At 48.0% G+C, this 26450-nt stretch overlaps 1 protein-coding gene across 2 annotated transcripts in view; it reads right to left on the bottom strand.

The window, feature by feature from the left end:
- The window catches only part of DENND2A (DENN domain containing 2A), a 103662-nt gene that overhangs the window by 15033 nt on the left and 62179 nt on the right, over nucleotides 1–26450 (bottom strand). For both annotated transcript variants that reach the window (XM_060305229.2, XM_030854005.3), the window contains 8 exons: nucleotides 22315–22408; nucleotides 21798–21848; nucleotides 20392–20579; nucleotides 15830–15939; nucleotides 14838–14907; nucleotides 13678–13755; nucleotides 9912–10052; nucleotides 8386–8534 (listed from right to left, as the gene is read on the bottom strand). In XM_060305229.2, the coding sequence (XP_060161212.1) occupies nucleotides 8386–8534; nucleotides 9912–10052; nucleotides 13678–13755; nucleotides 14838–14907; nucleotides 15830–15939; nucleotides 20392–20579; nucleotides 21798–21848; nucleotides 22315–22408 (881 nt within the window). The remainder of the gene's footprint in view (nucleotides 1–8385; nucleotides 8535–9911; nucleotides 10053–13677; nucleotides 13756–14837; nucleotides 14908–15829; nucleotides 15940–20391; nucleotides 20580–21797; nucleotides 21849–22314; nucleotides 22409–26450) is intronic.

Raw genomic sequence — 26450 nt, 5'->3', positions numbered from 1 at the left:
AGAGGAGCCTTCCATGGGGGTGGGTCCTGCTGGGATTGGTGGTTTCTTAGGAACATGCAGAGAACAGTCTGTGGTTCTGGGGATGCTAAGGATGACTCTTCAAGTTCGCTTGCCCCTTAATGTGTAGCCTTACTGAGCATCTGCTGGTTGGAGGACAGGCAGTGTTTTTGAAGGAAGTCCTAGGAAGAGAGCCCTGGAAGCTGGCTTGCATTACAGTGGGGGTGGAGGAACACCAGGGCCCGCAGCTGTGATCAATTCCTACAAAAGCGAGGTGGGGGAGGAGATGCCCCAGTGGGAGGTTGCCTGGGCCACAAGGTTAAAAGATGGGCACAGGGGAGAAGGGTCAGGTCTCAGAATGCTTTGCCATTCTGTGGTGTTTCCTGAGGATTGAAGCATCAGTCCAGAGACATCAGGATACACTTGTGACTGCTTAACTTCTCCTGGAGAAGACACTATGGTTCTGGTTGCTACAAAGCCCTTGTGCCCTACTTGGGGTTACTGTGCTGAGCAGCCTCCCAATTCACCTAGCAACCAGTAAGAATCAAGCACAGAGCTTTCTCTAAGATGCTACCAGAAAAGTAAATGATGAGTTTCCAGAGTTGGACAGACCCCAGGAATTTGAAGGATGAGCCCATCAGCATCCTTTAGCATATTCCAAGCAAAGCGTCTCTCCTACTGTGCATCAATCCCAGGAACGTGAGTGAAAGGTAACTCGGATCTAGTCTGGGGCCTGGTGAGACCTAGTAGGAGGTGGCTGCCGTATTTCCATTACTATACTTTCAAACCCTGGAGTAATGTGTCACTGAGTTAAAAAGAACACAGCCTGGGCCTCAAGAAAACTGGGTCTGCTGCTCTCTGTGTGATCTCAGGTAAAGCCCTTCTCCAGGCTTTAGATTCCTCATCTTTGACATGAGGAAAGTGGACGTTCCAGCTTTAACATCTACAAACTATGAACTACAAGAGAGAGAGAGGGCTTCCCTGGTGGTGCAGTGGTTAGGAATCCACCTACCAATGCAGGGGACACAGGTTCGAGCCCTGGTCTGGGAGGATCCCATATGCCGCAGAGCAACTAAGCCCGTGCACCACAACTACTGAGCCTTTGCTCTAGACCCCGCAAGCCACAACTACTGAGCCCATGTGCCACCACTACTGAAGCCCGCACGCCTAGAGCCTGTGCTCCACAACAAGAGAAGCCACCGCAATGAGAAACTCGTGCACCGCAATGAAGAGTAGCCCCCGCTCACCGCAACTAGAGAAAGTCCGCGTGCAGCAATGAAGACCTAACACAGGCAAAAAATGAAAGGAAGGAAGGAAGGAAGGAAGGAAGAAAAGAAAGAGAAAGGAAAGAAAAAAGAAAGAAAGGAAGGAAGGAAGGAAAGAAAGAAAGAGAAAGGAAAGAAAGGAAGGAAGGAAGGAAGGAAGGAAGGAAGGAAGGAAGGAAGGAAGGAAGGAAGAAAAGAAAGAGAGAGAGAAAGCCAGGAAGTGGAAATAGGAGCCAGGAGCTGGAAACAGCGATATTGAAAAGAACCAAGGCGTGTCATCGGAGGGTAATTGTATAGCTCATTAGCAGAGACAGGACAGAAGAGCAATGGCGACACCTCACTCTGAGCAACTAATGGATACAAGTGTTGGAGAGTTTTTAAACTACTGCAGTAAGGCCCCAAAAGACTACACACAAAGCCAGCATAGCCTGGGAGGGATCTGAATCCGAGGGAAGAACTGGAGTACGCTTCCAGCCCGAGATTCTGTCAGTGATGGATTTGGAGTAGAAGACAATTTGTGGCTATGCTACTGTCTAAATGTTGCTTCAAATGCTATCTTCTTGGTGTTTGTAGGCAAAAATAGGTAGTTAATATATAGTCAGTCTGACGGCATTGTGCTATTAAAATTGCATTTTTCATAGCACTCTGCTGAATTAAATGTAGGTATCTCCCTGCCAGCCACTCTGAGGACCTCTGAAGTAGTATTCTGGGTGCCAGACCACCAAGATGGCAGCTACTCACACTTTTGGGTAGGCCTTGGCAAGCTCACCTGCCTGGAGGGGGCAGGCCACAAACCCAACCTTTTTCTGAGATGGCAAACATTGCTGGTGCAACTGATTCCAGACAAGATAGGGGACCCCATTTAAGCTTACAGAAACTGATTAAAAATGAACCAAAAGGAACACACAACAAGATGAAGGCACACAGCTACACATGGACTTATTTGCTTAGTTATCCCATGTCAAGGCCAAGGTTCAAACTCTAAATTTGTCAAGATTCGACCACCGAATCCTACCTATCATTAGCTAGAAGTCTGTCATTTGGCTTCTGGTCTTAATGCACTACAAAAAGATAAGAAGTAAATTTCTTGAATATTAAAAACTTCATCCTGGGACTTCTCTGGTGGCGCAGTGGTTGAGAATCCGCCTGCCAATGCAGGGGACATGGGTTCGAGCCCTGGTCCGGGAAGTTCCCACATGCTGCGGAGCAACTAAGCCCGTGCGCCACAACTACTGAGCCTGTGCTCTAGAGCCCATGAACCACAACTACTGAGCCTGTGTGTTGCAACTATTGAAGCCCGCATGTCTAGAACCTGTGCTCCGCAACAAAGAGAAGGCACCGCAATGAGAAGCCCGCGCACCACAATGAAGACCCAATGCAGCCAGAAAATAAATAAATAAATAAATAAAAACTTCAACCTGTCTACAACTTTTGTACAAATTGTTTATGTGCAGCTCTGACTTTATTATTCAGCCTAGTTGTATATTTGGCCAAAACTTTGGGAACTGAAATTAATAAACTAAAAAACAAAATGTTTATCATCAGAGAAATGAAGAAAGGGGTATAGGGAAATATTTATTTGGGTTGTTATGACAACAGAACAAGCCATCACAACAACATTCTTTCTTTTTCATCTGCTAAACTTTGGCTTGACAGAGCCTTAAGAAACACTCAGCGTCCACCCTAGAGATGAAACGGAGCAGAAATGTTATTCTAAATTCGATAGATTTTTGGCTCAACTTAAAACCCTTCTGTAACTCACACGGTGTTTGCCACGGCTCCCAGCTCTTCCCTCTTGCAGTGGGCAGCCGCAGCTGCGGTGCTGAGCAGATGAGTCGTGCGATGCGGAGGGTGCTGGTGGCAGTGACTACAGGCCTCAAGCAGGCTAACGTCCGCCCCGCGAAGTCACGGGGCCACTCCCTGAGTTTAGAGCATGCCCTGTTCTCATGCCCTGCTCTGTGGTCTTAAGAAGACTGGGGCTACGGATGGCAATCGGGAGAGGCCCGCTTCTCGCTAAGCAGGGCTGGAACTCAGTGCATGTGCAGCCTGTAGAGAGCGGTGCCAGCTGATGAGGATGAAAGTACCCGCGGAACTTAGGCTGAAGGCTTTCTTCATAGACTTTCCCAGGTCCGACAGCTTGCGGCCAGCTACTTGTTTGTCATGGCCTGGCTGAAAAACACTTCAATCCCCTCTAGCTATTTTCCCGTGAATCAGAACTAGACTGAGGCTGAGGCCTCCCAGAGGAGTACCCTTAGGCGGAGCGGAGGAGAGAAGGAGGGTTCTGGCTTTCTCCCTCAGTGACGTCACACCCACCATGCTTTTTGGTGGCGTTTCTGTGCTTCAATCATTAGCTAGGTCTCTGCCTCCCAGGTGAGGCAGACTTCTGTGCGCGCTCCCTGTTAGGGGAGGGGGCACATCTGCGGGTCAGAGAGGCCCAAAAAGAGAAGGCCGTGCTGAGGCCCCCTCAGAAGAGGGCAGTTAAAGCTGCAAGAGGAGGTGCAGAGGGTGCCCCCAGCTGCTGAACACAGGCTAGAGCAGAGGCCTGGGAATCCCATGAGAGCAGATCCACAGCATGGTGTGTATTTATCTTTAACCCACATACGGTGAGGAGGGCCATTAGCGGAGCACTCACAGTGAGTTACCTCAGCGTCTCACCGCCCTGAAGTGCCCACAATCAGAATCCCTCTAAGGGAAACGCTATCTGGATGGTTAATACTGAACCAGATCCCCGGGGAGAGAAGTGGGCCTCCGTGAGGGTGGGGAGGGGCAGATGTCTGGTTATAGGGCTGACTTTCCCTCAGTAGCGCCTTCATAGAATCCCAGAGCATTTGAGCTAGAGGGGTCCCACAGGAATTACACAGTCTACTCCCCCACTTCACAGCTGGGCAGATGAGGTGGTTGTCCCCTGGGGCACTTTTAAAAAAAAATTTATTTTATTTATTAATTTTTGGCTGCATTGGGTCTTCATTGCTGCACGCAGGCTTTCTCTAGTTGCGGAGAGCAGGGGCTACTCTTCATTGTGGTGCACGGGCTTCTCATTGCGGTGGCTTCTCTTGTGGCGGAGCACAGGCTCTCGGCGCACAGGCTTCAGTAGTTGTGGAGCTCAGGCTCAGTAGTTGTGGCTCACGGGCTCTAGAGCGCAGCTTCAGTAGCTGTGGTGCACGGGCTTAGCTGCTCTGCGGCATGTGCGATCTTCCCGGACCAGGGATCGAACCCGTGCCCTCTGCACTGGCAGGCGGATTCTTAACCACTGCGCCACCAGAGAAGCCCCTTGTTTTTTGGTTTTTAAAAATATTTATTTATTTATTTGGCTGCGCAGGGCCTTAGTTGCGGCAGGTCGGATCTTTAGTTGCAGCAATGTGAGCTCTAAGTTGCAGCATGCATGTGGGATCTAGTGCCCTGACTACGGATCAAACACGGGCCCCCTGCCTTGGGAGCGCGGAGTCTTAACCACTGGACCACCAGGGAAGTCCCCCCTGGGGCACTTTGGAAATCACAGGATGCCTGAGGTGGATGAGTCCTGGGTCAGGAATTGGGGTGGGGGGACCTTAGTAAGTCCTGGAGTAAGATTGCTGGGAGGGCAGACACCAAGGAGCACAGTGCCAGGAGGCCTGGGGCACCCTGGTCCACAAAGTCAGAGAATATCATAGCTGGGAGAGACTATGGAGGTCACCCAGTCCACCTGCCTCACTGGGGTCCCGGCTGGAAGGCTGAAGGCTGTAAGGAAGGGTGGGCCCTGGGGAGAAAAGCACAGATGTCTTAGCATCTTCAGGAGACAATTCTAGCCTGATTGCCAAGCACCAAGGGGGTCCTAATGGCATGTTTTTAAAAAGACTGTAGACGGACAGTCTCACAGACACTACCTCCCCCCCCACCACCACCACCACGGAGGCCTGCTCCGCTTCCTCCTTTGCCCTGGAGCCAGCTGACCTTGTCTGAATCCCGGCCCTCCCACTGACCCCTCCCTCCCTTGAGCAAAGTGACTTAACCTCTGTGTGCTTTTTAGCTTCCTCCTAATAGAACCTAACTGACTGAGTTGTCAAGAGCCTGAGAGAATACAGGCCCAATGCTTAGAGGAAGGAGCCGGGCCCAGGGCAGCTTCCAGCGCTCCCTGTTCTCACGGTTGCGCTGTTGTTATTCTCTCACGGTTGCGCTGTTGTTATTCTCATCAGGTTCGCTCACGCTGTGTTTCCTTCTCTTCCTGCCTCAGAGCTCTCAGGGCCTTTCTTTCTTTATTTCCCCACCTCTTCAGGTCCACATGGAACTAGTGTTGGGTGGAAAGATAATTTATTGGGCAAGAGAGAGAACACTTTGAGCCATTTGTAACAGGACAATCATGGGCTGCTTCTGCGGACCATGAGATGACACTGAAGCCCCAGCAAGTCAGCGCTCCGAGGGGCCGGTCCCAGGCAAGCCCTTGTTTCCTAAATGAAGAGACCCAGGGCCAACAGCTGAGGATGTTCAGGCCTCCTCCCGATCCGGGAAGACCCCTCTTGTGTGATGAGAGATGGACGTGCAAGCCTGAATGTTGTAAAGGGTCTAAACATGTAACTCAGGTATTTTATACGCACATGCATGCACAGGCACACACTAATTAGTGCACCATGGCCCGGCTCCGGACCCAAAGGTGGCGCCAGAATTATCCATGTCCCTGCCCCCGCCTCCTCCCCTACAAAAACCCTGTCTCCTCAGTGCCCCACGTCTGGCAGCTGCTGCAAAAGAAAACAGCCAGTGGGCAGTAAGGGCCCTATGGCGAGAACGGCGCGCAGCAGCTACAGCTGGCATTTCACGCTCTCGTGGGTGTCTGCTGCTTGAAGAGACTAAATCTCTCAGGGCAGAGTGCCAGGCACCATGGCAGGTGGGGTGACGAGAGAAACAACCAAGTCCCTCTAATCAGAACACCGCGGTGACTTGTCTCCTGCCAGAGCAGGAGGGGAGGGGGCTGGGAGGACCGACCAAGACCCAGGGTAGGGCAGGCTCCATTCTCAGGGATGGGGTCCCTTCACCGTCCATTGTCTCTCATTACAGCAGCTCTGTGTGAGGGGATGCCCAGAGTTCAACCTGTCAACCCAGAAATCTGTCCAGGGACAAGGTAGACGTGGCCAAGTCCCTTCCCAGACATCTCTGTCCTAAGTACTTCCCGGTGTCTTGGTGCCCTGAGCCTCTGACACATGCCCTCTGTTGCCCTGCAGGGATGCACTGGTCTTTGATGAGGCTCCCCTCCCTTTCTGTTCCCAGCTTCTCTTTCATTGTACCTTCATGAGAAAGACAGGTGATACTTTCTGTTCTCCTTCCCCCTGAAGAAAGCCTGGATTAGGGCGGGGGCCACAGGCCCTGGTGGCTACTCCTCTAGAGGCACGCCCACCTTCTCAGACATTTTCTCAGGCTGGACCCTTCCCGAGCCTAACATCTTTAAACCAGAAGCAAGCGTCTCAAGGGACTGTTTGTCCCATCTCCACTCCTGGTAAGCCTTCTACTCCTTGCCTAGGTCTTTCTGAGATCCATCATTTTCCCCTTCCCCAAAGGAAAGCCTGAGAATTCTACAACTAAAGACGTGGGGGAGTAGGGGATGGTAGGGCTTCCACAGAATACAGACAGTTACTCGAGTGCCGGTGAAATCCCATCCTGGTCACGGAAGGGTTATTTCTCAGCCTTAGCTTCCAGGGCCCTAACCCAGAGAACTCTCTGGTCCGAATTCCCCAGTGCCCAGGGAGCTTGGAGAGCTGCCTGGCGCCCAGCACCAGCTGCAGGCTATAGGCAGGGCCTGCTTCCTGAGCTGACAAAAGTACACAGGGAGTACAATAACTATGACATTAAAAGTGAATAGCTAGCTCAAAGGCAGGGTGGGAGCAGCCTGGGAGTAGCCAAGTGGCTGCCGTCCAAAGGGTAGCATCATCAAGGTGACCAGATGGGCTGCGGCAGAGAGAGGGCTGGATTCCATTTCCCACCACGCCTCCTGAGGGACCCCACATTCATACACCTTGTCCTTTCCATGCTTCTTTCCCTTTTCGTCTTCCTCCCTTTTGTTTCTAGAGTTGAGAGTCATATTTCCTCTCCAAACCACAGTTCTCCAAGTTTTGTGTTTTGGCATTTCTTCTTTCCAGATGGACTCTCAGCTGGCCTCCCTGCCTCTCCTGCGGTTGGCCCACCTCTAGCTGGGCCCCATATCTCAGCCCTTCCTGGAATTGCAGCCACCACTTGTGCAACTATGTCCTCAGGTCCAAAGCGAGGAAGGCTCTGATTCGGTATTTTGAAATGATGAAAATGCCAGGAATTTTTTTTTTTTCTTTTTTAAAGTTCAGAATTAACCCAAATCCCTACCTGCATCTCCTTCAGGATCTTCTTTGATTTGTGGCCTGGGCTTTGCAAATCACTGAATGTGACCACGAGGATGTGGGTGCCTCCTACTGGGCAATGAGTTTGTGTGTGTGATTTACGTTAGTACTGAGAGGAAGGGATGCCTTAGGCTGTGTCTCTGCTTTCCACCACAGTCCTGCAGCCCTCCAAGAACCGGGCCTTGCCCATCTCTGCCAGTTCCTGGCTTTCTTCTGGGCTTTCCTCTCTGCTCAGCCACACTGAGCTGCTTTGCAAGTTCCTGAAGGCGATGCTCTTGGCCTCTCGTCTCCCTGCCTTTGTACAGACAGCTCCTTTTGCCCGCTATGTGCTTTCTACTTGCTCTTCATCTTAAGACACAGGGAACTCGCCTCCACTGGGAATGAGCACCCTCCTTGGTCTCCAGAATGCTCTGCCTCTAGTCAGCCTTTACATGCTGCTGGGTGGTCTGTTCACCTCTCCATTCCCCGCCTTGGACTGAGGCCTCTTTGAGGACAGCTCTGTGTCTTTAATGCCTCTTTCCTTAGCACATGGAAGGGTGCCCAGCACAAAGCAGAATGAGTGAAAAGTAGACCAAGTACCAGAAAAGTAGTGCACAGAAGTGCGGGCTCACCTCACTTTACACAACTGGTGTGCCTCACAAACCTCCAGCCTTAGCTGTCCACTGACTCACACCCCTTCTTCCGAGGAGCTGCCTCTGCAATCCCAGGCAGTCCCTACCCCACAGATTCCAGACGGTGTGAGACGCCCGCCGCTCAAACACCTTAGCAGGAGTAGCCACGGGTGGTACCTGAGTTTGTCTGCGATGAAGATGACCCTCCTTTCCAGAAGCAGGGAGGCAAAAACACAGAGCAGGTGTCGGACGCTGAGACAGGAAAAGAGAGACTCAAAGTCCACGTGTTCGAGCCGGGAGTCCAGAGGGCGGCACAGTTCAATCACCTGCCGGGAAACAGGAGCAGCATGAGGGGGGCCAGGCCTCTCACACGCAGTGCAGACCTGGGGCTCTGCGATCTGCAGCAGGGGTGGCCCACTGCCAGTGGAAAAGGGAAAGAGAAAAAAAAGGAAAACAAAAGGGACTGGGAAAGGAAAGATCACAGGAGATTGGGGAAGGAGGTGTGTTTGGTAGGGACTCAGTCTCACAGCTGCGTGTGAGGACAGTTTGGACGGAGGTGGGAAGAGAGGACTGCAGAACAAGAGGCCCTCGGCCCAGGATGGTTGGAGACCCTCCTTGTCGATAACATATCTGGAGCCCACACAGGGAGTTCTATGACTGTTGAGGTCCTGTCCCTCGCAGTCCCACAGCAAAGCGTCTCGGTCTCACATGGGAATCACAGGCTCACGCAGAAGGACCAGCAGATCCAAGCACCTCTTTCAAGACTCACCTCCTCTAGAAGGTGATTCGTAATGAACTCAACCCCATTCCAGCCCCTTCCCAGTGATGGCTCTTTCAGCTTGTATGCTTAGTGTGCATATCTTCTCACTCCGTACTTGCTGAAACGTTCCTGAGTTCAAGTCATTACTCATGTGCAGGTTTTTCTTTTTAAATAGCTGACTCCTTCTTGGTGAGCAGAGACTGGCTTCTACTCTCAGCACGGCACCTGCCTGGTGCTGCCCACACAGTGGGGCTCACTAAGGTTGACACCCCCATGGCCAAGCCACCTGTGTCTGTAGGGGTAGTTTAGGATTCTCCAGCAACAGGGAGACTGCTCCTCTCTGTGCTGGGAAGTTGGGTTGTTCCAGAATATCCCAGACACATCCTCATCCTTCCCCTGTCCCCAGAGGTGACCTGCTCTTCCGAGGGCCTTTAGAACTGGAGACTCAAGGCTGAATGGGACCTGCCCTCTGATATCCACAGAGTCACACACAGGGAATGGGAAGGATGAAAACAAGCTCTGGCATCAAATCCCAGCCCAGCCAAGGAAAGGGACATGCTTCAAAGTCTAGGATGAATAAAAAGTAGTACCTGAGCTTATCTTCCCTGAAAAGAATCTGCTTTACACTATAAAGTGGTAGAGGTGATGCAGACCAAAAACCTGAATAGGTTTAAATACGATTTATGAAGGTAGTAGGCTAATAAGAGAAGCTAAAGATGTTCACTGCCCTGGCACAGTTCTGAGCCAGAATCCTGGGCTGGATGGACTGGACTTAGGGTGGAATTTATGATACTCTTAGAAATGGGTGATCTGGGCCAGCCTGAGGAGCAAGAGGACATCACTGAATATGACAGCCCACTGGAAGCCAGCCCCTGGGATCACTGGAACTTGGCCACAGTCTGGGCTACTCCCCCCAGGACAGGAAAGGACTCTGATGGCTTACCTCAGTTCCTGATCCTGGCAAGAAGTTCTTGACAACAATGGTTTTGCCCAGGGCTGGGAAGGGGGCTTCCATGACGCTCCTCATGAGAGGCTGGACCAGGGCGGGAGAGATGCCTCGTCGTTTTTCCACCTCATCCAAGATCTGCAAGGGGCAGAAAAGCAGCTCAGCTATCCTGAAGTCAGGTCATCAAGGTGTAGCTCTGTTCCAGATGAAGTGGGCCTGCCACAGAGGCTGAGGAATTGTGGGGAAGCCCGTTGTCCTCATCAGGCCAAACAAAGTCTCTTCCACCTTGTGTGTTAGGGCCCCAATTCTCTCCTCTATGCAGCCCCTCTTTTTCCACGTGACTCTGTAATTTCTCCCACTAAAGGGGTGAAGTATAGTTTCTTGCCCCCTTGACTTTGAAAACTGTCCTGTTTGTCACACGGGTATGGCCATGTGACTTACTGGATTGATATATGCATTCTCAATGGGAAGAATAGCACCCCCAAAGAGGTAAAAATTTGTTTGGGGGTTGGTGGTGAAAAACTTAGATATTGTGAGGGTTTATAGCCTTCTAAGGTGCCACAGTACATAAACAGATATGCGATATATCTATGGAATTAAAACTTCTCTGGGGGGGCACTTCCCTGGTGGCACAGTGGTTAAGAATCCACCTGCCAATGCAGGGGACACGGGTTTGAGCCCTGCTCCAGGAAGATCCCACATGTCGTGGAGCAACTAAGCCCGTGCGCCACAGCTACTGAGCCTGTGCTCTAGAGCTCACAAGCCACGACTACTGAGCCCATGTGCCACAACTACTGAAGCCCGTGCGCCTAGAGCCCGTACTCCGTAACAAGAGAAGCCACCTCAATGAGAAGCCCACGCACTGCAAAGAAGAGTAGCCCCCGTTCGCCACAACTAGAGAAAGCCCGCGCACAGCAACAAAGACCCAATGCAGCCAAATAAATAAATAAAATAAATTAAAAAAAAAGTTTCCCTGGGGGGTAGCCATTTGGGCAACACAAACCAAAACCAATGAGATACCACTTCATACCCATTAAGATGGCTGAAATAAAACACAGGTAACAGGTATTGGTGAGGAAGTGCAGAAATTGGGACCCTCATACACTACTGGTGGGAATGTAAACTAGTGAAGTTTTTCTTTTGAAAACAGTCTGGCAGCTCCTCAGAAAGTTAAACATAGAGTTACTATATGACCCAGCAATTCCACTCCTAGGAATTTAACAAAGAGAAATGAGAACATGTTCACATGAACACTTGTACATGAATGTTCATAGAGCATTATTCATAGCAGTCAGAAAATGGAAATAACCTAAATGTCCATCAACTGATGAATGATAAACAAAATATGATATTCATATAGTGGAATATCATTCAGCCATAAGAAGGAATAAAATACTGATACGTGCTACAACATGGATGAACCTCGAAAACACTGTGCTAAGTGAAATAAGCCAGACACAAAGGGACAAATAGTGTATAATTCCACTTACATGAGAGCCTAGAGTCGAACTCATAAGAGAGACAGAAAGTAGAGTAGAGTGGTGGTTGCCAGGGGCTGGGGGAGGAGGGAACAGAGAGTTAGTGTTTAATGGGTACTGAGTTTTAGTTTGAGGAGATGAAAAAGTTCTGGAGATGGATGGTGGTGACGGCTGCACAACAATGTGAATAAACATAATGCCAACCAATTGTGCACTTAACAATGGCTAAAATGGTAAATTTTATGTTATGTATATTTTAGCACAATAAAAAGACAAAAAATTAAAAGTAATTCCATGGGGAGGGGAGGCAATTGAGACAAAAATATCTAAAAAGGCTGCTTAGGGGATCAATAATGAGAAAAAGGTTGCGGAGGACTGTGCCAGCAGAATGAGGCAGAAGTGACAGTGGGCCAGTTCTAAGCCCAGGCCTTAGGAGGCCTGCCTTATGTGTTTCTGCTCGCCCTCTCATGCCCCTGCCACAGCTGCGAGAAGAGCACGCATGGGACAGCTTACTGTCTAAGGGAGGTGACAGATGTGTGAGCCAGACCCGCACCCAGACTTGCAGCCTTAAGCACAGCCCAGCCAGCCTAGATCAGCCAACCCCCAGCCTACTAGCAGCACATGAGTGAGCCCATGGAGACCGGCAGAGCCAAACCCCAGCTGCCTGCCCCTCTGTGAGAGTAAATGATGGCTGCTTTACACCACGGTGGTTTGTTACATAGCATTATTGTAGCAATACTTCTGCCTTTCTTCAGAGATTCTGAGAGCTGTTCTTATCCATGATTCCTCTTTCTGTACTAAAGGACAATTTGCCATTTTAGTTATCCTTGTCCCTCACCTAGAAATAGCTTGAGATTTTGGAATCATTTAGCCAAAGCTCTGTCTATGGTTCTATGCTGAATATTTGCTGTGTGATCTTTGGCAAGTCTTCATACTACAGTCTTAAAACATATGCTGTCACAAAACTGACATGAAAAGGCAGGACTGTGCATCACACGAGTATGTGAGGATGTTTACTTGCTCTGCACCCCCTGCCCATGATATAGCAATGCAGCTTATGTGAACCCCAAAGCTGCCCCTGGGTGCTGGGCTACCTCACATCAGCTGTTTGCTCCTAGATTCATAAGCATTCTTGCAACAACAAGGGCTATGACCTACAGCCTTATTTCCATGTTTAAACAAGCCCATGTTGAAGACTGGCACGAGCAGCAATGCATATCTGTGCTGCAGCTTGTAAATGACTGACTTTAATGTACAATGATTACCACTTCACGTGGAGTGGAGGTAAGACCATGACTCAGATTACACTGATAACGTTAACTACCTCAGACTTGCATACAAGTTCTACCGTGGCAAGAGGTCACGCTTCATCAGTATAATTCAGGCTTCCTCTGAGTTCAGGAGGAGGGTGGGCAGGAGGGAGGGAGACTTTTGTTTCGGAATGCTTTTAGGGAGTGTTGCTTACATCCGTGGAGAGCAGATGTAGGACTTCAATTCTCTAAAAGAAAGCTCAGACTGAAATACGTGCTCAAGAAGGATTTTAAAAAAATTTATGGAGGGACTTCCCTGGCGGTCCAGTGGCTAAGACTCCAGGCTTCCACTGCAAGGGGCATGGGATCGATCCCTGGTTGGGGAACTAAGATCTGCATGCTGTGTGGTGTGGCCAAAAAAAAAAATTTATGGATTATATATTCAGGTCTGGTTAACACAGGAAAAAACGTTGAATTATACCTAACTTTTGAGATTGGCATCATATAGCATAGTAATTATCTCCTACACACCATTCCGGAATACTGGGGTGGGTAAGCCAATTCACCACGGCAATCCCTATGTCTTGGTATACTGGCTCATTTTCCAAAAAGGACCAAATTATACTAAGATTTTGATAGAGCAGTCTTGTGATAGCAAATCTTGCACACACACAACAGATATACACACACGACACATATACACAACGCACAACGTGACAAAAGATAATGCTTAAGAGAAGGAAATTAAAACGTATGGAATATTCTGGGGAGATCCTCTGCCCCTCCCATCCTCAACTGCAATGACATTGACCTTCTCCCCTTCCCCACTTTCTGGGCCACAACCTTCATCAGCTCATTTCCTGTCCTAAAGTTTAGAGAATAGATGAGGCTCAAGGAAGGGAGAAGGAAGAAGTGGGAAGGAAAACAGGTGGGGGAATAAGAGGATAAAAGTCACACGAGTTAGGGTGTCTCCTGTGTCCTCCTGGGCCCTGCCCTGCATTCCCTCCCTCCCTTCTCTGAGGCCCAAGTCCTCACCTTCGAAAAGAGGCTGAAGCATCCCAGGCGGCTCACGATGCAGTAAACTTCAGGGAGACGCTTTCCTTTGCCACCAGGCTTTTTGGAGTGAAACACAAGGAAATCATGAGTGTTACCAATCTCAGGGGAGGAAAGACCCCAAATGTTTTTAACATGCTGCCTATTGTTTCCATACACCATAGCTTTTGAAAATCAGTGAGGTAAGCAGTTACCAATACCCCGTCTTATAGGTGAAAGCACTTCTAGTTACGTAGACATATTTTTTAATTCTCCCAAAGGGACCAAATCAAGAGTGTTGTGCACACAGCAGGTGCTCAATATGGCCTATAGCACCATAAAATAAGGAATCTTGTTTACCCGTATCGCTGTAATTCCTCTCAAGGAAATTATTTATTCTTTATCATTATTATAATAAGTCCGAATGAGAAATCATTTCTGAAAATCCTTTTTGGAAACTGACTTTTAATTTTCAAAACAATCTCAACACTTAAACTCTAAAGTAATTATATCAACAAAATCTATTATCCCACTTAACTTTTTTGATTATTATCCACACTTTTTATTCACTAATTACTAAACAGCCACTATGTGCCATGCGTTATTCTTGACTATATTAGCCTATTTATAAAAAGACTAAAATATACTCTCAGTGGAAAATGATTTGCCACTACAGAAGATCGTCCCCAAAATGGGCCTCAAAAAGACCAGTTCTTAAATGTTTTGGCAAAATCATTTCATTGAAATAAGTTTCTGACTTTTATAGGTTAATGTTCTGAAGGAGGCACTTAAATTATTTGCGTCATAAACAACAAAGCCATCCTTCTTCTGCCCTAACAACTATTATGAATGTTCTCTGTAGGCTCTCAAAGTCTGTTTAGCACACTTTATTAGAAAGGACATTTGGTTTGAGGAGAGAAAGTCATTTATTTGGCAGGGAAAACAATGGAGAGAGTATTTTCTTTCCAAAGGAGACAGACAATGTTCCCGTCTACCAGTAAGACTCACGTGGACCCCCAAATATTCCTTCCTGTTTTTAACTGCCCCGGTGAACTTGCTACACCTCCTGTCCCTTCTCGTGTGGCACGTGGTGAGTGAGACCTCAGGAAGCCAGCGCCGGCTCTGCACAGAGCTCTTGCTGACCGAGAGCAGGACGTACTGACCAGCAGTCTTCGGCAGTAACCGAACCTCCTGCTCCCATCTTCTCCAGTTAAGACAAACGAGAATGTTTCACTGTGGTTGGGAAAACGAAAGCGCGTTACAAAGCAAAACAAAACCAAAGTCACATCGCGTTGAGCAACCAGGGGACATTCTGGGGGAGGCTGTCAAAAGGGCTGCTCGCTGTCTGGCTTGTCCACCTCTGGGCTGGGGCTCCGGTCACCTACTGCTTTGGAGTCTGTGTCAGGGACAGGGAGATCTAAAGTGTCGCTGCGTCCTGAGACGAAGTGAGGAATTTTCTTTTCACCCTGAGCCCTCATATAATCCTATCACCTGGGCCATCCCATTGCATGCACACAGCAGTCATTATCTGAGCCCGGGAGTGAGGTGGCATCTGCTGATCTAGGGATGTGCCTCAGCGAGGGAGCAGTGGAAGAGTAGGACACTTCTGTGCCCCTCTCGGAACCGCCCCTTGCGCGGCTCTCCGAGGCCTGGACCGTCCCTAAAGACTGCTGGGCCAACTTCAAGGAACTCAGTATCCCTCAAACACTCAGGATTTGGAGCCTCCTGAGTTTGGTCAGTTACTGAAACATCTGATAAAAAAATATTGGTATCCAACAACATGGGTTAAAGCAGAAATGTAAACTTATCACAATCCGAGTAACAGCTGGATGGGCTACTGAAGAAATATTTCCAGAGCACTGGACAAGTATTAGTGATGGGCAATGCTTTCCTAGGCTATGAATTACCTTATTGCCCATCACGTCAGCTTATGAAACACACTCCCAGGTGGAGCGGTAGATCTGGGAATCTGCACACTTAACAAGGTGATTCTTGTCTTCAGGCAAGTTTTAAAAACACCTGTGGAGGAAATTGCTACACTCGGGCCCACCAGGATCACTTAGCAGTAGGACCGACTTATGGGGTCTACCATCTATGACCCCCTCTAGTTCTTGCTTTAGTCTTTGCAGGAGGGGAGGGGGATGCCAGCACATACCTGGTAAACTGCTGGACAGGAGTCCAGTCCTTGGCGTCAGGGAAACAGAATTGGGGGATAGCCTTCAGCTGGTCCTCAGCTTCTCTCATGAACTTGAAAGACCTTTCCAACTGCAGGGAGAAGGGCGAGAGAAGATTGGAGAATAAACCCCAGCACCGGAGAGTGAGGCAGATGCTTGGCAAAAGCACATCTCCCACCTTCCGGAAGTCATGACTGCCACCTTAATCTCCACTTTGAGGAGGGTTTGCAGCTCAGTCTGCTTGGGGTTTTTGTCCCCAGGGCAGTTCCAACTATAATCTTATGGGGGAAATGAGGAGAAAATAAGTGTGCTTTAGAGAAATGTTCTCTATGCAGAACATTCTGGAATGTAAGTATTTTAATCAATAAGGAAACGCTGTCACAGCAATCCCTTCCAAACCGGAGACTCATGAATCTGCAAGGCAGAACCTCAAATCTAGTCTTCTGACCTCTGGGCCCAGGCAAATGCGTCCCTCCTTGATCTAGGCAAAGACGTTTTACAACACTTTTTAGTGACTACATCCAGCTAAATTACATTATATGGTGAAATTTAACTCATTTCAGGAAGTCTTTGAATGTCAGAACTAAAGGAAAACTAGACATCATCCAGCCTGACCTTCTTATTTTAGAGATAAGAAAATAAGCCCCGGGAAGTTAAGTGATTTGTCCATGATCACACAGCTAGACTCTAGTAGAGAATCAAAATGATCTTAATCTCTAGCCTGTCTATCTTTCTCTCTCTCTCTGATTTATCTGACATATCACAGACTGGATGAACATCATCTCATTTCAAAATGGAATGAATCAATAAAGTCTGATTTAGAGATGATATTTAAAGCCATGAGTCTGCTTGTTCTGTGTCTGAACAGGTTACCTGTGCTAAAAAAAAGCATCCCATCCTGTTGGACAGCAATGCACATGCAGTTAACCATACTGTACTGTGCACATGGAGATGTTGGGATGGTGAATTTTATGTTATGTGTGTTTTTTTGTCTCAATTGAAAAACAAAGGCACTCTAGGTATAAGTTTGGGATACAAAAAGGAATAGTTTATAATTAGCACAGTTAGCTTATAAATTGGTACTTCTAATGTGTTGGGAAGAATTGTTGGCTTTTGCTGTGTTGTTGATGATAGGTTTACACTTGTTAAATTTCCTTTATAAACAGTTAAAGAAAAATAAATTATGCTAAAATTATCTTCAGTCATTTGAAATATCAGATATTTGAAGTGAGTGGAGTATGAATTTCTAAAGTTACGAAATTGTAATGTCTAACCTAAATTCTTACTATAATATTTTCCATAATTTCTTATTTTGTTTCTCATAGTTTGCCATTGGCCTCCACCTTAAACCAGGCTGGCAGAGAGTTTCTGACATCTGCAGGCCAACAGTACCTTTGACTCCTTCACAGAGGATCTACAAGCCTTCCCAAGGCCATGAAACGTCAGAGAAAGGAGGTTTCTGGAGAGCATCCAAAAGAACAGAGCACCGGGCTGATGGCTTTCAATTTGAAAACCCACTTCTAGTATGATTCCCCTTAGGCTAGATCAAATTTAAGTAAAGCTGCTACTACTATTAATGGTGGAGACAACTATCAATGAGTGAAACACAGTCACCATATGCAGACGGAAAGCCAGTCATTAATTGTCCTTTAGTTTTTCTTCTTCAGAATAAATAGTCACTCTTTCTTTTCTGTATAATTGTTCTCTCTTCTATCCATGACTCAGAGGCTTCCAAATGGTCCTGGAACAGTCTTTGAGTTGATAATTCACTAGCTCAGACTGTTGCCAAAGCAATAATTTTTGATTACCCTTGGACAGTCTTGCAGAGAAGCAAATACCAGCTGGGTGTAGTTGTTGGAAGGGGTCATTAATCATCACAGAGTGAAGGACTCCAAACTATAAATAATACAAAAGGAAGGAACAATGACATTTCTCCACAGTGGAAACAGCATTAGAGAACTGAAGCACAGGCCTTGTAGAGAAATGAGTTCTAGCGCTTTTCAACGTGGCCCAGTCACCATTTGGATGAACCCACCCTCAGACCACATGCACGATACCCAAAAATATGTGTCTATACACATGTGCTTACACACACTGTCATCAATGTATGAGTTATCCACCCGTATGTGCACACACATGCTCTGACATGCACAGGAGCACACTTATAGGAAGTGGCCCGCAGAGATCTCTCTTACAAATACAACCAAGCACAGATGGCTGGAAAACAGCCTGACCTCCATGAGTTGTCATAAAGATAACTGCAAGATATCAAGCATTTTAAGGAAATACAGCAGGCATGATCTCTAGTGTGCAAATATGGAGTGTAAACCTTGATTAAAGTGGCTATAGGGGTGGAGGATAAAACTCATGAAAAAGAGTTAAAAGTGAGGAGGCAGAAGGAGAAAAGGGGCCTTCTGACAGAGGGAGCAAGTGAAGGGAAGGAGATATAAAGTAGCCTGGCATGCAAAAATGCATATAAAGGATGATCAGCGTAACATTAAAAATACATATCTAAAGAAATACTGGCAGCAAGACACATTTCCAACAGAAAGAGAGTGGTTAAATAGATTAGGGTAGGGGATTCCCTGGTGGCACAGTGGTTAAGAATCCGCCTGCCAATGCAGGGAACACGGGTTCGAGCCCTGGTCCAGGAAGATCCCACATGCCACGGAGCAACTAAGCCTGTGTGCCACAACTACTGAACCTGCGCTCTAGAGCCCGTGAGCCACAACTACTGAACCCGCGCGCCTAGAGCCTGTGCTCCACAACGAGAAGCCACTGCAACGAGAAGCCCGCGCACCGCAATGAAGAGTAGCCCCCGGTCACCACAACTAGAGAAAGCCCGCGCGCAGCAACGAAGACCCAATGCAACCAAAAATAAATAAATAAATAAATTTATTTTAAAAAAAAAGATTAGGGTATACCCACATAACGCAGCATTATGTAATTTCAAAAATGATGTTTTAGAATTTGTATTAAATATGTTTATAAACAATGACAGGTATATAAAACGACACGGAAATTACACAACGTATGATCTCAGTTTTGTAAGAAAATTATACTATGAGAAAAGACTGGAAGAAAACACAATAAAATGCTAACAGTGATGATCTCTGTGGGATTAGAGATGGCTTTTTTCTTTATACATTTCTGGATTAGTCCCCTTTCAACAGTGACTATACAACTTTCCACTCTTTAAAAAACGTTTTAATGTGATGTCTAAGAGTCTGGAGATTCCATGTTGGAAACTCAAGCATTCAATAGTTAGGTTGATTCATTAATTCATTCACAAATTAACGCTTTTATTCCTGGAACACTGGTTAAGTATTGCTATATGTATAACATTGTGCTATGCCCCAAAGGAAGTACATAAAATAATAGGACAGTCCTTCATGTGTTGGTGCAAGTGTGGTTCTCAACTAAATATGGGCACACCCGTAGCACTGGGGTTTTCAGAGCATCATCCCTGGAGCTCAGACAGAGGAAGTGGAATAAGTGCCGGTGTGGAGGGCTGGTGCCTGTGGTTTCTTTCAGTTATACATATTTCCATCCTAAACTCCAAGCAGAGGGCTCGATTGCTGTGCTGGAACCCAGTGCACAGGACAGAAGGCAGGCTGGCCTGAGAAAGGAGAGGGACAGCTGGAACCTAGGTCTTGGTAGATGCTGGGATTATGCTTGGGTGGTGGCAGCAAAGCGAGGCCCTGATGGGACTAGGACATGAGCGCCCTCCCGTTCCTGTGTCTGCGCACCTGCACTGTATGAACTGTACAGAGACTGTCACATTGTACCTCGCGAGTCTTATCTCATGCCCTCCTATCAGAGTGTAAGCTCCTTGAGGACAGGAAACACATTTTGCTCATCTTTGTAATGCCCTGGGGCCAAGCAGAACACAGCTTGAAAGTAAAAGGGTCTCAGTAAATTCTGGCTGAACTCAATTAGAATGTGGTGGAAGCTCTTTATTACTGATGTCAAAGGCTAAGAATAATTTACATATTCTAGGCCGTGTCATTTTCGGCTTTATTGAGCGCCGTTTCATTTTAGGAGCCATAATTTAATATATGGTAAAGCCACATCCACATAGCCATGACCCATGTGAGAACAGAACAGGATTCTCGTGCATACACACATACAGAGGCACACAGGGCACACAGGGTGTGTAGCATGGACACAAACATGACACTCCTTAGGGAGAGTTGTGCGGCTGATGGAAAGAAGCTTCTAGGACAGGTTGGGAAGAGACCTGGCTGGATAAGGAGATGGGGAGGATGAAGAGGATAGTACAGTCAGCACAGTGACCACAGGAAGGGGCTAAGTATTTCTGTCCCTGCTTTGAGCATTGACTCTCACACCTCCTCGGAACTCGCAAATTCTCCAGCAGCGGTTTTTTTCACTTGATATACCTTAATTAGGACCCATTTTTGAAATTCTAAGCACTGAATGTTCCTTGGGCTCCTGTACCTCCCTGAAACCGTGAGTACCAATAAGATTTTGTCAAGAATGCTGCAGTCCCTGGCAGGCTGCAGACGCCTGGCCCACCCTGTACCTTCAGAGGGAACTGCTGGGTGAGTTCGGGCACATAGGCAGCGCCGGCCTGCTTCTTGTGCAAAGACACGACCACAAAGTACTCGAAGAGCTGCCTCTCCTGGTACTCGACGAGCTCCCGGTCCAGTGATGGGTATCTTGGAGCCTGCTTCAGGCGTGACTTCACATTGACCAGGCGCTGGCTGTGGGCTAGAGAGGGAGTAGAGGAGGGGCGGGGGGGAGGGGGGGAGAGAGAGAGAGAGAGAGAGAGAGAGAGAGAGAGGGAGGGAGGGAGGGAGGGGGAGGGAGGGAGGGAGGGAGGGAGGGAGGGAGAGAGGGAGGGAGGGAGGGAGGGAGGGAGAGAACGCCTGAAAATGACTCACCCCCAATGTGGAATTGCACAGAGCTGCAACACGTTGTGTAATTCCTACCTCAAAGAACTTTTTCTAATCCTAAAAGAGTGTTCCCACATTTAACAAATTAGTACAAAGCTCCTTATTTGGGATTCTTGCCAGAGTTTTAGTTGGAGCAACACCCGCCGGGCCACCAGGCTAATCGGGGTGCAGGAGCCTGGAATGTGGGATCTGCTGTCTGGACTTAGGGCAGCGGCTTGAGTGACCCTTGGGTTCCTCTGTCAGATGGGGTGGGGACTCTTCCCTTCACTCACTTCCTTCATCTTTCAGTTTGGGGGATGTGACAAAATCCAGACCCTAGCGCTTTTGGAGCTGGGAGCTTTGAAAACATTCCATGTGGCTCAACTGGCAGAGACCTGACTAACTCAGGAACCCCATCTGCCTTCTCTCCTGCCACCATTCTGTGCAATGGAAGTGACTGGCTTCATTCCAGAGGTGGGAGCAGGTGGGTGCTGGAGGCAAATGAGGCAGGGCCACTGAGCAGATGGGTCCCCATCACCTCACTGAGCAGCCCTGGACTATGGCTTTCTTTGGCTTCCCCCCTAGGGTCTGAAAAGCTGTGGAAAACTCACTAAAGCCTAGATTGAGATCACGAAATTTAGATCCACAGGGACCAATAATTTCAGTGACTTCATTTGACAGATGAGGAACTAGAGGCCCTGGATCTCAAGTGATTTCTTCCAGATCACAGAGCCAGGAGTAGGGCAAGAGCCCCAGGTCTCTGGAGTCCAGGCCAGCACACTGTACCTTACACAGGTGTGAGAAACACCTATGACATAACGGAAAGGCACAGGAACGGGGTGTCACTGCAGTGGTAGCCACCCTGGATCTCTAGAACTGAGCTGTAGGCTCAGGGACCGAACAGGCCCACTCTGGCCAGGCTCAGACTTTCACGACTTGCCCAACAAGCTCGTGCAAGGCCACTGTGTCCCGTCCCTCACACTGAACAGGAAGGGCTACCTTCGCAGCTTCCCAGTCACCTGCACGCGCCCTGCACCGCAACTGCTCTTCTCACCTTTCAGCTTCTCCTCGGTGTCACTGTCAGACTCACTGTTCTCATCTGTCACTAGACAAAAAAACATAACAACAAAAGGAAGAAAGTTGCAAGTGTGGGTTTTTCTAATGCAGGAAACTTTTTATATGTGGTAGCACAAATCCAAGACTTCTAGTTCAGAGGGGCTGTTTTCTTTTTGTCTATTTAAATGTAATGAACAAACTATGTCTTTGTCCAACTACATGTGTTTCCAAATTAATTTGGCTTTAGTTCAGATGGTACCTATATAAATACAGCAAAAGATACTGGCCCCTTTAATGTATATTAAGCAAAGAAGGTTGCTCCCATGGTGAGGTCAGAGAATGCAGCCCTAGGCTGACCTGATGGATACACAGGGAGACAGGATGGTGGGGGACATTTCCAAAGCCCCCAACTTGTTCTCCTCCTTGCTGAGTCAACCCCAAACAACAGGAAGCTACTTGTAGGAAGATTCTGTTTTCAGATTCTTGGGGGAGAAGGGATGGTGGCAGGGCCCTACCTTTTCCTGAGTTGCTCTCCGTGGACTGGGACAGCCTCTTCACCCGTTTCTTTCCTCTCCGGGCCTCATAAATGGCATTGATTCGCAACACCAGCTGCCAGACATGGGGAGAAGAAAAGCCAGTGTGAGCAGTCTCCTGCTGTGGCAGCTGGGATTCCTTCGCTGCCCATTCTCTTTTAGGAGGGTGGTGGGCCAGGGAAAGGGGGTGGGGGGAGACATTTCCCACTGGCCCGCCGGCGTCTTTCGGTCATTCCTCTGGGCCAGATAGAAGCATGACTGTCAAGAACACTGAAGGCCGCTGCCAGCCTCACTGATGTATGGGCGGGTGTCGTCTGAATATGCTAACGCAGCCAGCTGAGACACAGAGGGAGACGATTTCATTGGCTAAATGGTGTGATGGCTCCCCCCCCCCAGCCCCCCCACCCCCCGGCCCTGATAGTGAAACGTAACTGTGGTTTGGGAAGGAGCTTTTGCCCCCAAAACAAAACAAGGAAAGAAAGAGACAGAAAAAAAAATGTTCCCAGGCAGGGCCCCTTTCATAGGCACCATGCCAAAGAGTGTCTGAGCAGCAGGAAGGGACCAGGGACTGCGGTGGCTCTTGAGTCCGAGCTCAGGACTGCAGGGAGGAGTGCCATGTACCGGGCACACCGTCCTTCCTGCAGAGGACACACTGGCCGCAGACTTGCTGAGGCCTTTCATGACCTCTCTGGCGCTCAGAAGCCGAGCTGCTCAGCAGACACCTTAGTAAGCAGCACATCCTCCAGACTGACTATAGCAGAACTGTCCGGTGATTGAGGCTCTGGGTCACTTCCCCTCAGGCTTTACGGCACCACCTGCAACTTTCAAGAGAAGAAGCTTCCTGGACTTCCCTGGTGGCACATTGGTTAAGAATCCGCCTGCCAATGCAGGGGACACGGGTTCGAGCCCTGGTCTGGGAAGATCCCACATGCCGCGGAACAACTAAGCCCGTGTACCACAACTGCTGAGCCTGTGCTCTAGAGCCCACGAGCCACAACTACTGAGTCCACGAGCCACAGCTACTGAAGCCCGTGCGCCTAGAGCCCATACTCCACAACAAGAGAAGCCACCACAATGAGAAGCCCGCGCACCGCAATGAAGGGGAGCCCCCGCTCACTGCAACTAGAGAAAGCCTGCGCGCAGCAATGAAGACCCAAGGCAGCCAAAAATAAATGAAAAAAAAAAAGAGTGTAAGCTTCCTGGGTTCCATCTGGTTGGGAGAAAGGGAAGTCTACCCATGCATAATTGACACAAACCAGTGACTTTAAAGGGGAGCTGTCTGTAAGCTGCTGCCTTGAAAGGTTGAATATTCTTTCATACATTGGGAAGAACAGGAGGGGGTGTGCTATGGTAAACTGGGTGATGCGTACCCGTCAGGGACAGTTGCCAATACCCACCTCTGCCCCTTACTCCTCGATCCCCTCCCTAAAGTAGTTCACCAGCTCCTCTCTACAAGCACTGGCCCACCAGAGAGGAGGGTGGCTTATTCTCAAGGCCTCCTTGTGGCCAGCCTGGGTTCCGTCCCCCCAGCTCTGTGGACTCTCACTGACACTGCCCTGCCGTAGCCTCGGCCATCTGTGCCCTCTGGCTCCTGACGGGAAGCCCAGCCCTGGCCTTGCCAGCTCTCAGTGTGAACTCCTCTTCCCTAACCGTGAACCTGACCCAACTGAGGCCTCTGTCTTCACCCCCAAATCCCTGCCATGTGGCAGCTCTTTATATTTGCTCTCACGAACCAGCCACCTCCTTGACAGCTCACACCCCTGAATTGGCCTTCTTTTCTTTTCCCGCATGTTCTAACTAGTGGGATGTAACACTGACCCCATTTCCCATGCAAGAAGACACCGTATCAACAGTATTATTCACAAGGACCAAGAAGTGAAAACAACCCAAATGTCAACTGATGGATGAATGGATAAACACAATGTAGCACGTACATACAAGGGAGTATTATTCAGCCTTAAAAAGGAAGGAGATTCTGACACATGCTTCAACGTGAATGAACCTTGAGGATTTCATGCTAAGTGAAATAAGTCACAAAAGGACAAATATTGGATGACACCACTTATACGAGGTACCCAGAGTAGTCAAATTCATAGAGACAGAAAGTAGCATGGTGGTGGCCAGGGGCTGGGGGGAGGGGGGGAATGGGGAGTAAGTGTTTAATAGGTGCAGCGTTTCAGTTTGGGGAGATGAAAAAGTTCTGGAGACAGATGATGGTGACGGTTGCAGAACTATGTCAATGTACTTAATGCCGCTGAACTATACATTAAAAAATGGTTAAAACGGTAAGTTTTATGTTATGTATATTTTATCACGATTTTAAAAATACAGGTAGGGCTTTCCTGGTGGCGCAGTGGTTGAGAGTCCGCCTGCCGATGCAGGGGACACAGGTTCGTGCCCCGGTCCGGGAAGATCCCACATGCCGCGGAGCGGCTGGGCCCGTGAGCCATGGCCGCTGAGCCTGCGCGTCCGGAGCCTGTGCTCCGCAACGGGAGAGGCCACAACAGTGAGAAGCCCGCGTACCGCAAAAAAAAAAATACAGGTAAATAAACAAATGAGTTGCTAGGTCAAATTGTTTTTGGAGAGAAGGAAATTTTTAAACCTTTTCAAAATCTCCCCCCAAAGTATCCAAAAATTAACTAGAAAGAAGACATTTACAATATAGTTAATATCCTTCCATTTGTTTAAATAAAATGAACACTAGACTGTAAGCTCCATGCAGGCAGGAATTTTTGTCACTTTTATTTACTGCTGTCACAGTACCTGTATGGGATGGAGCAGGGCCTGGCACACAGTACGTACTCAATAAATATTTGTTAATTATTAATTTGTTGAATGAATACTGAGCATCTCCTATGTGCAAGGGATTTTGCTAGGAGCTGTGAGGGATAAAAGGACATATGGGACATGGCACACATTCTCAGGAAGGACGAAGGTGCATTCGTAACTATAAGACATGGGACATGGCACACATTCTAACAGGAAGGACGAAGGTGCATTCGTAACTATAAGACAATTCATGAGTGCTATGTAAGTAGTATAAATAATATGACAGAGAAGGTTTTTCTCATTTTAAATCAGGTCATAGAGTAAGTGGAAGCCAAATATATACTTCAGTTAATAAATCTTTGTTCCTTTTTATTTAAAAAAAAATTTCCCCAGGGAGAAAAACTTAAACAGGCTTTCACATAATTGAACTTTAACAGGAGATAAGTTTTGTTGTTTTAAAAGTGTTCTGAAAAAAAACACAAAAGTGTTCTGTACTAGAAGTATTGGCCTTTTTAGAACTTTTTTAAAGTTGAAAACAAACATTTTTAACTATAAGCTCATTTGGAAGACAGTCTGTTTCAGACAGAGAGTCATCTGGGACCTAATTCTGCCTATGATGGCTGCCTAAGAAACAAAGGATTCCACATAAACCTGCTACAGTGCCGAGGGGGAGTTCACTTCTCATTATAAAGGACAGTACGATGTTTCATGAAACCTGGGGACATCACACCACTGTGTAATTAACTGCTCCGTTTCAGCTGCCACGTTAATGAAGGTACAGGGTTGTTAGGAGAATATAGGGAAAGACTGTCTCTTTCTCTCTCCCCTCCTCCACTGGGACCTTCATTCCTCTTAGGGCTGAGGCGGGAGAGATCAAGGGAAGCATCCATACTTCCAGAAGGGACTCGTGTTACGCGTTACAGCAGAGGCAGCTGAAGGAACACCAACCAACCCATTAACTGATGAGTTGTGAGTAGACCATTAAGTCCTTCTTGCTAGATAAAAACACAAAAGCAAGGGTTTTGGATAGCAAACGCTTTAAGGTTCCAAAACCTGGAAGTCATGAATGTGCCTGAAAAAGAAACTTTGACTTCAAGTAAAGGATTCAAAGCATTTGGAAAGGACAAGCCTAGGTTAAGATTAAGTAGCAAGTGACAGAACTGAGGATTCATGAGACTTCTAATAGACTGTAATGAGTCATTTTTAAAGAAATATTTATTTGTTTATTTGGTTGTGCCGGGTCTTAGTTGCGGCAGGCGGGCTCCTTAGTTGTGTCATGCAAACTCTTAGTTGCAGCATGAATGTGTGATCTAGTTCCCTGACCAGGGAACCAACCCTGGGCCCCCTGC

Source organism: Globicephala melas, chromosome 9 (genome assembly GCF_963455315.2).
Source record: "Globicephala melas chromosome 9, mGloMel1.2, whole genome shotgun sequence".
NCBI classification, from domain to species: domain Eukaryota; kingdom Metazoa; phylum Chordata; class Mammalia; order Artiodactyla; family Delphinidae; genus Globicephala; species Globicephala melas.
Note: the sequence above shows the minus strand (reverse complement) of the source record. Positions and strands in the feature narration are given on the sequence as shown.